This window comes from Macadamia integrifolia, chromosome 4 (genome assembly GCF_013358625.1).
Source record: "Macadamia integrifolia cultivar HAES 741 chromosome 4, SCU_Mint_v3, whole genome shotgun sequence".
NCBI lineage: Eukaryota > Viridiplantae > Streptophyta > Magnoliopsida > Proteales > Proteaceae > Macadamia > Macadamia integrifolia.
In genome coordinates, this window is record NC_056560.1 from 31,750,519 (window position 1) to 31,765,206 (window position 14,688).

The window sequence follows — 14,688 nt, forward strand, 5'->3', positions numbered from 1 at the left end:
GTTGGCCTATCTACATTCTTTGCAGAGGTTTTGTGGATCAAATGTCGGTACAATTCTAACAGAAAATGAAAATCTGAATCCATTGAAAAAAATTAAGAATTTTTGTACAATGTCTAAACTCTGCATGTATAAGGCATGGAAATCATGCACAGTAAAGCTTGCTTCCATTAACAAAGCAACTAATGAAGCATTTCCAATCTATATTCTTAGCAGATCTAAGACCCTGGTTCAGATATTTCAAGATATACCATCTGAGTGTACCCATTGAATACAGATTTCTCAAGCCTAGTTAAACCGAGCCTCTGAAATAAGCCAAACCTACCATCTTCAACAATAGGACTAGATGTGCGGGCAGGATCATATCTTGTTTGATGAGTAAGGGAAGGACCAGCCACAGGAGGAAGCTCCCAATAGATATCTACTACTGATTCCACAAACCTGCTGTTTTTAAAATGTTCAGCATAGGAAATTGCCTTGTTGCTGTGGTTGAAATCATCCCGCATCTCCCCTCTAATACCCCACCATGCTTCCTCTGGCCCGCACAGTTCTTCTATGTCCACTGCCTTCTCCCAGAACAATTTCTGTTTCATCCTTATCCTGGCTTCATCACCATCTCTAAAGCAGCTATGGCCACCTCCTGAAAAAGTATTAGCAATTTTAAAATAGCCTCTCAATCTTTCATTATACCTCGAGAATTGGAAAAAAATTACAATCCCCCATCCCACCAAAAATCCTAGGAAATTCATTATAGAGAAACGATACCCAAAATGACAAGCTTCAAAATCATATTTGTATAGACAAGTAAATATGACTTCAGACCACAACCATGGCAAAAGATCCACAAGAATTCAATTCAAACATATTCTGGGAGGAAATACCCATTGTTCTAAAATTAAATCCCTCATTCATTCCCATGATGATCCCAACAAAAGTTAAGATAGATGGCTCTGCACTATCATGGATGACTCTGCACTGTAAGTATTCAAAAGAAATTTACAATGGAAAATTCAATTATCCAGGATACATGGCTAGATCCAGAAGAAATCATTCAACATACATTGAGGGCATAGCCATGGTTTCCCAATCAAATCCCTCATTCATTATCCAGGATGATCTTGCAACAAATGTTTACATAGATGACTCTGCATTATAAGTATCCCATACAAAAATTCTCTGAATTTATTTGTTGAAGACAATATAAAACCCAGTTAAGAGAATCGGGTTAACATGGTCAGAAACCTTTGAAGTTGGACAACAATATCATTAACACTCCACATCACTAACACTCAGTTCAATGTTTTGGCTAGGAAATTGGATTTATTAGATCCAGTTTTGGTTGTCTGGATTATAAAGGTCCTAACGTCAAAATTGTAAGATATCTTAAGAGACTGCATATTCCATGGAAATTATGCACAGAGATCTTCAATTCCAAATTAAGAGATTGGAAGATTTACATTCTTAGACAAACAACTATAAATAGGCAAACCACCTCAAAACATAAAAGTGAAAGCCTTTAGATCCTCTTGGTAGATGATGGACAAAAACGTGGTGAACTAGTTAAGAGTTTCATGCTCCTGTGAGATAAAAATTTGCCAAAAGTCAACCAGTACAACATCTCCATGGGAACTCCTTGTCTTGTCAAGCATCAAGTAATAGAACTCGCTAGGTTCTCAATACCATTCCATGGATATGCAGAGCAACAACTTTCACATTCGCTAAGGCAATGATGCAGGCTAAGAAATTGACAATTGGAGATATTGCAAGCCACAGGTGACTTCATTTTTTTCTGCTATTTATAACAAGCAAGACGAATTCCTAGAAGTTTTGCTATTTTGATATTCAAATATTCCAATGAACAAAATTCTGTTTACAGGGTAATTAAAACAAGATTTTTAGGCCTCACCTAATACTTACAGTTCAAGACAAAATATTTGATTTTCTTGTAAGCTTATCACTAAGCAGTCCTATTTTGTATAATTGCTATACTCCAGGGAGAATTTACCCTTAAATGGGGCCTTTTTAACATCTAAATAGACATAAGTGGATAACTTGGAATAGACATAAGGACAACACACATACTAAATAGATCTAGTAATAAAGTATAGACACATCTATTATACGGACTAAAATCATTTACGATATTTTATTAGGAACAAACAAATAGAATATAAATGATGGGAGGGTTGGAGTCTTGGAGACCTCTTCCCAGCTCTAGTGTGAGAGAAGGAGAAAAGAGAGAGAGAGAGAGAGAGAGAGAGGAGAAAGAAGGAAGAAGAAGAGGAGAAGAAAGGAAGAGATTCAAGGAGGGCCATACCTGTAGGGAGCTGATCAAGTTTGTAATCAAAGAGCCCATCTGGCTGCCATTGAGAAGATGAGCTAATCGCAACAAAGGTGAGCATATTTAGGGACTGTACACTCTACGGAAGAGGGCTAAAGATCTGGTAATTATATACAAGAAACCAAGACACAGATGATGGAATATGTGAGTGTGTGGACTGCACTGGAGGTTAGGAGCAACAGGAAGTTGAAGAAGATGCATGATAGTTTTTGTTTTATTTTAAAGACAGAGACATTTAATTTTATGATTATGAGATATTAAATATGGTGTTGGATGATACATTTTAAATTGGTTTCATTTAATTCCTCTTAGACTATATTTTGGAACATGTAATAAGTAGTTGACGCTGCCACCAGGCATTGAGGTATTTAAAAACTTGAGTTTATATTTTGAGGTAAAATATATATATATATATATATATATAAATGATGGGAGAGCAATAGGTAAACTAGTGGGTTGCCTTGGAATCTTAGATGCTAGCATGATTTTAGCCGTAGGATTTTGTCAACATAAATCAAACTGTTGGATCAAAGGAAAAGATCCAAACCTCATTCCACTGCTGCTACACACTTTCTCTTCCCTCTTTCTATCTCCCCGCTCCCCTGCAACCGACCTGTGACTGTGAGGTTGCTCAACCTGAGTCTTGACTTCTGAGACATCTAATTTTTTTTTTCAATGGCCCTCTCTCTCTCCTTGTTTCTCCTCCCCTGATCAGCCCCTCCTAGAGCCTCTTTTCCTCGACCCCCCTGCATGACGCCACTTTCCTAACGGACTGGATTACTGACGTTCGTCGGCTGTGAGATTCAAGATTTCTTAGGGATTTTATGTGGATTAAAATGAACGGACTGGATTATTGACGTTCACCTGCTGCGAGATTCAAGATTTCTTTCGTTGTCGAGGACACAACTGCTCTAGTCAGATTTTAGTTTTTTGAGAGATGAAAGCTTTGATGGCAATGTATTGCTTTATATGATCATCACATGATGTAAGGTCCTGCTGGAGAACTGTGGTCATCACATGATGTAAGGTCCTGCTGGAGAATTGTGGTCATCACATGATGTAAGGTCCTGCTGGAGAATTGTGGAAGGTTTTCTTTGAGCAGATCTCGCCTTTTTACCAAGTACCGACCCATAATTGACATTTTGTGAACTCTTTGGCCAACAGCCTTTCAAAGTGCAGATCACACCAAATTGTTAACTGTTTGGCCGATGAATGATCCCATCGAAAAAGGGGACATATCAAGCATGGATTTAGGAATCTGTATCAGTTTTGGCCAATGAACCCTAAGGCATGATTTGGTGATGCGGATCTAGGTTCCAAAAATCGGAATCGGATCGCTTAGTGCCCACAAGGATGACTAAACATCTCAATTTAATGATTGAGAGGCAATATTGTAAATTCAGAATCAACCATGTGCATTACTGATATTATACACAGGGACAACTGAGATAGGAAACTAGAAGAGGGGGGTATTCTATAATTTGCTAAAGGGAGGAAATAGTAGAACACAATTTTCAGCATAGGGGGACTTTCTTGTAAATATAAGTAATTGTCCTTACTTGTAAATTTAAAGAATCAGCTTCTTCAACCTTCAGCACTCACGATAGATTTCAGAACCAGCGACAAGAGGGGAAAACTGGCGATGGTGAGAGCTCCTTCCAGGGTCATCGATTCAGCCCCAAATCTTGGGCAAAGCTTAGATACCCTATGGTCTCTTGGTTCCAACAGGAAGATACTTCGAAACAGCAAACAAAGAAGAGTAGTACCCAATGCAATCAGATCTGGGTGGTAGTTTTAGGTAACCTGAGTTGCAGGTTGTTGTTTCTCACAGCTGGAGTCACTTTCAGGCCTGAGATTCAAGGGTTAGGGTCGCCCTTCAATGGTGAACTAACCCCCAAAAGTTGGTGAAGAAAGAAGATGAGGTGAAGGAGATCTATCGATCTCTAAGGTGCTGCAACTGCTGCCCAGAACAGGGGCTGGGAGAGAGAACCAGCAAGAAGAAGAATGAAAAGAAAGAAAAGAAGAACAGAGGAAAAAAATGAAGAAGATGAAATAAAGAGACAGACCAGAAAAGAGAGAGATGGAGGTCACGGCAGTCCATATTCAGCCAAGCAACAATCAATTTTTCCAAACTTCAAATCGTGTGATTACTGGGTTTTTTGGAGAGTAATGGACAAGGGTATGGATCGCAGACAGAAGCTTTACCTTCGGCCAGAACCAGAAGGCATATAGAACTCTGTCGGAGGAGTTCCACAAACCCGCTTTTGTTTTCTGAAATCACTCTAGCAGAGAAGAGGAACAAAGCCAGTCGTGAACAGGGAATAAAGGGTAGGAAGGCGAAAATAGAGGAAGAAGAAAGGAGAAAAGATGAAGAAAAGAAGAAGAAAAGAAGAAAGTCAGGGAAGGGGAAAGAGAAGAACACCCACGGCAGCCATGGTTCTCACCCAAAAGTCTTTCAACTTGTTCAAAATCTTCAAAAACTAAAACTGAAATTTCTTATTGTCTTACATGATTACTTAAAGGAAAAATCAAAACAATTAATGGAAACTTCTTGAAAGGAAACTCCTCTAAAACTGGAAGCTAACTAATTTAAAAAGAAATTGTTTCTAAAACAAAAGAAAATCAAATCAAAAGATATATTTTTTTCCTAAGTCCATTGCCCAATAGTATCATTTGGATTAACTAAAACGTACTTGAAACTTCCCAAATGTCTTTAAAGGGAAAAATTTTCAAGATTTCCTCCTTTCTCTGTTTACTAACTTGACCGGAGTTCCTACTCTCAGATATGTCTCTTCTTCTCTAATATAAATACGCAGGCAGGTGCAAGGCAAGTGTAGAGGCGGACGGGGGAGAGAGAGAACTAGGGGCAAGGTGGAAGGAGGACTGCGGAGTGGCAGTGTAGGGTAGCTTATGTCAGACAATAGTAACAAACAGATGAGATCCTTTCTCTTTCATCTAATGGCCAATAGATGCTAGCATGCTTTAATCCTAGGCATTGTTGTCAAGGTGTCGCCTAGGCGTCCAGGCGGTTTGCCTGGGGCCTAGGCGACAGTTGCCTTGTTGCACTGCATGCCGCTTTGTGTTTTGGCACTTATTTATAGCAAATAACATTTAAGTAAATGTTTTCATTTACTTAAGAAATTATTATTCATAAATAAGCAAATCTCCCATATTTGAATCCAATAAAAATAGTTTAAAAATCAAATTCCAAAAGGATAAAAAATCAACCCCCCAGTGAACAAAAATTTGATTTTGGTTATAGGGGCGATTTTCAACTTTTAAATGCTAGGGTTTTTCTCAATTATGAAAATTTTATAAATTCTATCATGTTAAAACATTGCTAAAAACCAAAAGTTCGGTAAAATAATTTTTTGTTTTGATATCCATAAAATTATTTTCATTCAGGCAATTTTAACAGCATTCGCGCACTTAAAAATAAGTTTGACTGGAGCATAACTTTATCATTACAACTCAGATTTAAGTAATCTTAGACTTGTTGGAAAGTTGGTTTTATATTATAACTAATACAAAAAGTCTCATGTAAAAATAATATCATTTTACTAGTCAAACTTATTATAGAACAAGAGCATTTCTCTAAATTTTGATTTTTTATAACTTCATATGACTTAATGTTCATTTTTTATGATTTAATATGGCTAAATGTTGATTTTTAATGACTTGATGTTGCTTAATCTTGATTTTTTATGATACAAGGTATATATAGCTTACTAAATAATGTTAAAAAATAAGGAAAATAAAAAATAACACTTGTTCGCCTTAAGGCGGGAACCTTCTCGCCTAAGCGCTTAGACAACCCTCCACCGCCTTGGTTTGCCTTGGCGCCGTGACAACTATGATCCTAGGAATCTGCTAGTATGTGCAGCATTTTCCCATAAATGATAGGAATGGCAACAACCATCATAGCATTTAACTTCATTTAGTAACTAATTGAATTGCTACAAGAATACAGTATTTTAATTAAAAAACTATAAAGAAGGCACATGTGATGCACATGCATGTGGTAGGTGATAGATGGGAAAAAAGTTCAAAGAATTAACGAGGAATTCGGATATAGATTGGGAGTAAAGGGTAATAGAAAACTGGAAAGATATGTGTGATGCTAGTTCCTTTTTTTTTTTTTTTTTTTTTTTGGGGGGGGGGTGGGGTGTTTTGGGGGATTAGAACAGTTTCTTAGCTTTGGGTAGTTATCTCATGCCAATTGTGTTTCTAATATACCATTTTAATTTTTCTCTATTCTTAGTGTAAGGGATAATTTAACAGAATTTGTAAATTACAGGTTCAGCTTTTCCCTAAATTTGGGTAGTTGGGTTCCCTTAATGGTATAAATAGATATTGATGCAGTAGGCACTTCCATAGATTGGCCTGAACCCATTTGAGAATCCAAACAGCGATGAACCAGGTCTACTTTGAGTCTTAGGTCCAATTTGAGTCTTTGGTCTAGTAGGGTATTTTAGGATTTTATTTATTTCTATTTTGTGGTTAACATGTAATCTTTTATTTTCTTTGGTTAGGTTAAGTAGGAGAGAGCTGCGTAGGAATAGTTTCCTAATTGTTTTGAGTTTCCAAACTAGAATAGGTTTCTTAATTAAAACAATCCTGGGGTTCGGAAACCCTAGTTCGGTTCGCAATGGGCCTACCAAGTGTGCACTAACCAAAGGTCGAAAGATAATGGAAAAACTGTAAATAAAGTGAAGCTGCAAAGGGGTAGTAGCAATCTGGTAATTAACAGTTTCTTCAAGGGTTTACTTGGTAGGTAAAAGGAGAGCGGACACAAAGGGAATTAGGATTTATTTTTTGAAGGAATAGATTAGGAAAAAAGACAAAATAAAAGATAGACTAGAAATAAAGTAGGGAGGGGTAGTTGTGAAAATTATAGAGCAACCAGTGTACGAGACTCGCTACTGCAGGGTCTGGGATGGGCAAGTGTACGCAGCCTTACCCCCTGCTTCATAGGAGAGGATGTTTCCAAGTTTTGAACCTGTGACCAACAATGTTGCAACAACTTAACCGTTGCGCTACAGGCACGCGCACTGTGAATATAGAGGAATAAAATAAGTAGTTAACAAATCAAAGAAGGTGGAGACAAAAGAATCATCTTCAACCTTGAGACATAAGCCTAGGTGAAAACCAGATTTCAAGGGAAGATCTCACTTGATTTATTTATTTATTTTTTACTTTGAGATTTCAAGAGCAGGTTGTTAACTCCTATCCCTCGTAAGAACGACCAGCAGCAGATCAATTAGATCACACACTAGCTTTGTGCACTGCATTTACCGCCAGAAGAAAAGAAGGAACAGGAAAGCAAGATAGGAAGAGAGAGACCAACACCAGCCTTTGTGCACTGCATTTACTGCCAGAAAAGAAAAGGGGTAGAAGAAAGGGGAAACAGATCACAGGAAAGAGAAGGGGGGGTGGGGGGGGAAGAAAAGAGCCGACAACCAAGCAGCCCTAGACCACATTGGCTTCAACTAAAAAAATTCAATTCATTCTTCAAATCTAAACCCCAATAGCAGGGTACATGCATATAAATAAGAAGAAACCTATTTTAGTTTGGAAACTCAAAACAATTAGGAAAACAAATCCTATGTAGCTATCTCCTACTTAACCTATCCAAATAAAATAAAATATTACACGCTAATATAAAAATAGAAATAAATATAATCCTAACATATCCTACTAGACCAAAGACTCAAATTGGACCCAGTTCATCTCCATCTAGATTCCCAAAAGAGTTCAGGTGGATCCGTGAAAGTGATATTGCATCAATTCCCCCGGCGTTGAGAAAAACTTGCCCTCGAGTTTTGTTAAATGGGAGAATTAGTACCACTCAATTAACATCCACAATTATCGGGCTTTGATGGGATGATAATTCAGCCATATCACACGATCAATCATCACGATCTCCTGAAGATTATTAAATGATATCTCTCCAATTGGACATCTGCAATCGGAGTGTTGATCAATTCCTCAGCTTCAATCTTGATTGGACCATTTACTTTATCTTGATCATCACTTTCGTAGTCCACCTTTTCTGCCACTTCGATCTGTCCACTGAAGTTTCCATCATGCTCCAAAATTTAAACACAGAAGTTGTTAGTATTATCAAAAATCTTTCAATAACTTGTCTTGAGATCAAGAATCCCTGTTGGAGACCACGAAGTCCAGTTTGCAGACTTTCTTGGAATGTATGGATTTCATCGATAATCAAGTGAGTTGTTAACCTCTATGATGTTGCTTTAGGTTCAGCTTTAATACCAAAACAATGAGATCTCGGGGTTCAGAAACCCTGTTTGAGCTCACTATGGGTCCACCCAAGTGTACACTAACCAGAGGTTGGAAGATAATGGCAAAACTGCAAATAAATTGAAGTTGTAAAGGGGGGATGGAAATTAGTAACTAACCAGATTCTTCAAGAGTTTACTTGGTTGGTAAAAGAAGAGAGGACACAAAGGGAAGTAGGATTTATGTTTAAGGACAGATTTAGAACAAAGACAAAGTAAAGAATAGACTAGAATGAAGGAGGGAGGGGTAGTTGTGGAAATTGAGGAATAAAACAAGAAGTCAACAAATCAAAGGGGGGAGTCATCTTCAACCTTGAGATGTAAACCAGGGCAGCTACCAAATTTGATCTCTAGGGAAGAACTAACTTGATTGAGCTCTGCTTACTTTGAGATTTCAGGAGCAGGTTGTTAACTCCTATCCCTTGGAAGAACGAACAGCAGCAGATCAAAGAGAACACACACTAGCTTATTAAACTTGCTGCAAACTGAGCCTAGTGGTACCTACAGCCTGCAGGTCTAGACATGATTGTAGGTATAAGCCTCACAGCAAAGGGGAAGGTTTGGAATAGGGCTCTTGGATTTTTTTTTTCCAGGTGAATAAGGCTCTAGGATATAAATTACCCTTTGGTGGTGAACTAGTACTCAAAGTCTCAAGTTGATAGGGTTTGTAACCAGGAAGATGAATCAACTTCTCCCCAACCAAGGTTAACACCAACAGCAGGGAAGAGATGAACAGGAGCAGAATACATAGAAATGCAATGAAGAAGAAAGGATAATAGAGAAAAAAAGAAGGAACAGAAAAGGGGAACAAGATGGGAAGAGAGAGAGAGAGAGAGACCAACACCAGCCTTTGTGAGCTGCTGTTACCACCAGAACAGAAAAGGGGTAGAAGATATAAGAAGAAGAAAAGGAAACATATCACAGGGAAGAAAGGAGGAAATGAAAAGGGACGACAGCCAAGCAGCCCTAGGCACACAGGCTTCTGGCTTCAACTAAAGCAAAAAACAGAATTCATTCTTCAAATCTACAACCCAATAGGTACATGCATATAAATAAAATGAAACCCAACTGGAAAACAAACCTATTCAAGTTTGGAAACTCAAAAGAATTAGGAAACTTTATCATACGTAACTATCTCCTACTTAACCAGCCCAAATAAAATAAAAGATTACATGTAATCCCAAAATAAAAATAAATAAAATCCTAAAATATACTAGTAGACCAAAGACTGAAATTGGACCCAAATCATCTTCGTTTGGATTCCCAAACGGGTTTGAGCCAATCCACTGAAGCTCTACTCCATCAGATATTGAAATAGATAGTGTAATCAGATCTGAACTTAAACACATCAAGACCAGGACAAGAGAAGAGAGGAAGAATATGGAAAACAGAGAGAGCGAGCTAGAGAGAAAGGAAGCTATGCGATAGAAGATAAATTAATATCACCCCAGCCAATGTATTTACATAATGGCTGAACAATTACATTGTCAAAATATAACTCTAAAGTCTAAACATAAAAGGAAACTAAAACCTAGTCTAGTAACAATTAGGAAAGAAGGAAATAACAATTATACTACTTAGACAATAAAATCTCACAGTATAGAGGTCCATGGACACCCATGGACCTCCAACCGAGACCCTCTTAACACTAACAAATAGCATTAATAATAACCAATGATTAAAATCAAGCTTCTAATCCTATATCATTTTACAATCTCATTCTCGCCATATGAACTTACAATATATTAAGGTCATGCAGTTAAAAGTTAAAATTTGCAATTAAAGTGCATTTTACTAACTACATAGAAAAAAGATGCGAACATGCACCTCTTATATAGAACTGATCACAGATCTGCCTCAAAGAATAATGATCACCGGTCCCCGTATCATAGTTGTCCTCAAAGATTAGATGTCGGAACCCAGCTTTCAATGCTTGCTTAAGTCTACAAGTTAATGTAGAAAGAAAGTTTAACTGTTACAATTTCTGACAGACCAAAATGCAAGGTATACTTGGTAGAAATGCTTGGACTACTATAAATATGTGCATGGGAATCAACCATGAAGACGAGAAGGATTTAGTTTCCAAAACAATATGCACCTTTTTAGCTCATTTTGATGATCATCAAAGAAGATGAGAACCCGGTTGACATCAGTAATCCCATGTTTCTTCATCACACTTCCCCAGTCAACACTTCCAAAATCTACAAAGTCCTTTCCAGCAAAGTAAGTGCAGTTCCCGTCAACATAGGCAGGTCCTTTTTTCAGGTACTTCTCTGGGTGCCGAGGCGTCAGCGACACAATTGGTCTGTCTGGCATTGCTTGTCGAAGAACCCAAGTGGAATGCCCCTTGAAAGCACCACTCTCAATCATCAGATCTGGTTTCAACCATCGAGTGATGAACCAAAGACCAAAACTGTGGTCGAAACCCATTCCATACATGTTGTTTTTGATTGGTCTAGTTTCATAAATTGGTATGAACTCTTCCAAGCCCTTAAGCAAATCCTTCGATGTCCATTCTACCGTTCGCCCATGTTTCGATCTGCCTTTTGCCAATGATATGAATAAAACAGGCACAAGTGTGTAAGAACTCAATGATTTGAGTACTAAAAACTCACATCTTTGATTTGATTCAACTTGAGTAGAATTCAAAAATCAACTTCAAACAATATAAAACCCTCCACAAAAAACCACACAAGCAAAGCCTAAAAGAAGACGATGTAAGGAAGAGAAATAATAAATTCACCCAAATGAAAATCCAATAGGAAAAGGTACTTTTGCGGTTTCTGAAACAAAAATTAAGCTACTTGTGAAGGTAAAATAAATAAATAAAAATCAATGGAAAGAAAATCAAGACCCAGGTGTCTGAGAGAGCTTCCAACGGAAGGAGATAGAAAGTGTGTGCAGAAACAGAAGTTAAAGGAGTCAAAAAGAAAAAGAAAACAAACAGAAGAAGAGCTGATGCCATAAAACCAAAAACTCAACCATGAGAAAAAAGCAGAAATTTCAACTGTTCCTCTTTCTTTTTTTTTTTTTTTGGTGGGGTGGGTGGTAGTGGAGAGTTGTATACCATCCCCCAATCACAGACAGGAAATCCCGAAATGTTTCCGAGATTGATCAAATTAGTTAACAAAATGAGGGGAAAACACTACTTTACCTATTCGACCTCTACGAATCAGCCTTAATTCTTAGAAGGAAAGCAGAAGAGAGTAAAAATGGATATCCCGCTTCGTGCAAGTAATATGAAGTTCAGTAACAATCTCCACACCCCACCCCACCCCCAGCGGCGGAGCGGTGTGACAGATATATCTCAAAATGACAGTTGATTTGGGGTTGAGAGAGAGAGAGAGAGAGAGCCAAAAAATACGGATACACACTCTGATCTGGCTACAAAGAAACCCTAAAATGGAGACCTAGAACAACAAAAGAAAAAACATTTAGAACAATCTAATGTAAAGCATAAGCGTCCCAATGCTTTAAAAGAACAATGTAGCTAAGATGGGCGTCGATAATAAAAACAGATCAGAGGGCGAAGTACTTACACCAGGGCACGCCGAGATATCCGAAGTCGGAATCAATCAAATCAATGCCGAAGAGGTTCATCCGAGAATAGGGTTCATTAGAAGAGACACAGACAAAGTGACGAGAATGCATTACGATAGAAACCAAGAAAAGTATGACGAAGATAATAACAAGTGGCCAAAAGAACTCAATCTTGCTCATCAGCTTCGTCACTCTCACGGCAAACGAGATGTTCTTTCTGGTCTTGGGCTCTTCATCATCGTCTCCTTCCTCGCTAATTTGAGCTCCTCTCCGCATAGATAGCACTCTCTCGAGCATCTCTCTCTCTCTCTCTCTCTCTCTCAAACAAGCAAAATTGAACCAGTAAAGTGTTCAGCAATTGCCAAGAGAAACAGAAGGGGACTGGGCCCTTTCTTATACTTTTACAGTGAAGCTTGCAGACTACAGAGGGCGAGGCGGTTTCTCAAGTCTTCTCAACCTTCCATGAATCTATGAGAATAAGATCTCTGGTTTAGCTTTTGCCGCAGTTATAAGGAATTGAGAGGAAATGAGGAAGTAAATGAAGAGGACTTCAAACTTCACTGCTTTGATCGGTTTGATTTCCGAAACATTAAAACTGGATGATTTGAAAGGAAACACAAAAAACTACTAGAAAAGAATCCCTGGTCTAAAGTTTGGGTTTTATTTCGAGATGGTTTTATAGAAAATGGTCCTAACTCCTAAGGTTGTTTAATCAATTTTAACGGTACCATTTCGGTTACATGGAACGGTTTGATTCGGTTTACAGTTTCGGATTTTGAAAAATCGAATCACTTATTAAACGGTTATATGATTTCGAGATGGTTTTATAGAAAATGTTGTACCCAAAAACTTCCTCTAATAAAAATAAATCATAAGAAATTATGTAAATATAAACAGACTTTCATATAATTAAAAAGGCATGACTTGTTATTTAATATTAATTTATTCTATCTGTTTGAATTTTTAATCATTATTAAAAAAATAAAAATAAATAGTTTCAGCAATGTAATTGGAGACCGGAGAAAGTCCAAGATTTGGGAGGATTTTATTTATTTAATATATAAATTAAAACTTACATGTTTAAATGGTTAAAATCAAAATGGAACCGTTTATTAAACAATCAAATTTTTAAATCAAAATAGAAAACCATTTATTAAATAGTTTCACGATTTTGATGTAACTGGCTTGATCGGTTTTGATTTGATTTTGACACTAAGAATTCATGTCTTAATGATTTGATGAGGGACCCATCTTCTACTCCTCCCTTGAGAGTAGGAATATAAACAGATTGGATGTGATTGGATCTAGATATTTCCTATCTAGATATGAATACCTCTAAGTATGCATATCGAATTTGGAATTTCGACTACCCATTTACATCCATGACTTATGAATTTGGGATTTCTACTACCCGTTTACATCCATGACTTGTGTAACTTGGACGTTCTTCTCCTCCCTCCTCATCCCCACCCCCATCCCCATCCCCATCCCCATCCCCATCCCCACAGAGACAATTTACTCTTAATCAATGTCTTTAGTTGTCTTGGTTTTTTTATTACTTCTCTAGAACTTATCTAAACTTCAAAAACCCTCAAAATCATTAATTACTGACTTTTCTCTTATTATAGTTGATTATATATTTAAATTGGATAATTATTTTTAGATGATTCAAATTCAGATCAAAATACCCTATGACCGGATATTGATACCCTTAAAATATAAATCGGATTCGAATTTTAAACTATCCATTACATCCTTTCCCAAGCGCCTCAATGAGCTTATTCTTCTCTTGAAACTGCTGGAGGATTGAAGACTAGTCATTATGCTTGGCCCCACCACCAGAGACTAGCCTTCACCTTTTTTTGCCCATTCCTTTCATCTCCAATGAGACCAATGAGAATCCGACCATTAAATAACAATAGAGCGGTTCATCTAAACCTGATTATGAATCAACAATCGATCGGCTGAATAGAAACATGTCTATGCCAGATCTATAATGCAATAATAATGTAAAACGTTAAATTGATAGAGACCGATTAAACTCGATCGAAACCAACCGAGAGTGAATAGTTGATACCCATGTCCAATCAGTAGTTTTGATTTTTAGAAAACATTAAAGGATTAGAAAAGACTAGAATAACCAATAAAATCAACCAAAACCCCTAGTGTTTCTAAAGGCTTGCCTGAGACCTCTATGGGTTCTATTTCTTTCTATTTAGATGATTATTTGGGACAACCATTGTCTTGGAACTTCAGGTGATGTTTCTCTGCAGCTGGATTCTAATACTCAGCAAATAAAGGTGATGGTCTGCATGCTTGTCATATGGTTGCGAATGGTGACACTTCCATTTTCATATCTATTGTGTCTTTGACGATGACTATGGACCCTTCTATGGTAGTTTCAAAGTATAGAGGTTTATGGCGAAGTTAAGGAGGCTGCTCAGTCTTCTACATCTGGTGTTGTGCATAAGACAAGATTGACTATGGATTGATGACGAAGAAAATGCT

The 14,688-nt window shown here is 37.5% G+C and overlaps 1 protein-coding gene across 2 annotated transcripts; it reads right to left on the minus strand.

Moving 5' to 3' along the window:
- Nucleotides 1-61: 61 nt before the first annotated feature.
- LOC122076864 lies at nucleotides 62-12,822 on the minus strand. 2 transcript variants are annotated; one of them, XM_042642466.1, is made up of 4 exons: nucleotides 12,180-12,822; nucleotides 10,739-11,183; nucleotides 10,468-10,583; nucleotides 62-637 (listed from the first exon to the last, which is right to left on the minus strand). In XM_042642466.1, exons 1-4 carry the CDS (start codon nucleotides 12,475-12,477, stop codon nucleotides 216-218), a joined length of 1,281 nt encoding a protein of 426 aa, XP_042498400.1. In that variant the 5' UTR covers nucleotides 12,478-12,822; the 3' UTR covers nucleotides 62-215. The 2 variants fall into 2 exon arrangements, with proteins under 2 accessions (XP_042498400.1, XP_042498401.1); XM_042642467.1 differs by having other exon boundaries at nucleotides 10,739-11,179; nucleotides 12,180-12,316.
- Nucleotides 12,823-14,688: the final 1,866 nt, after the last annotated feature.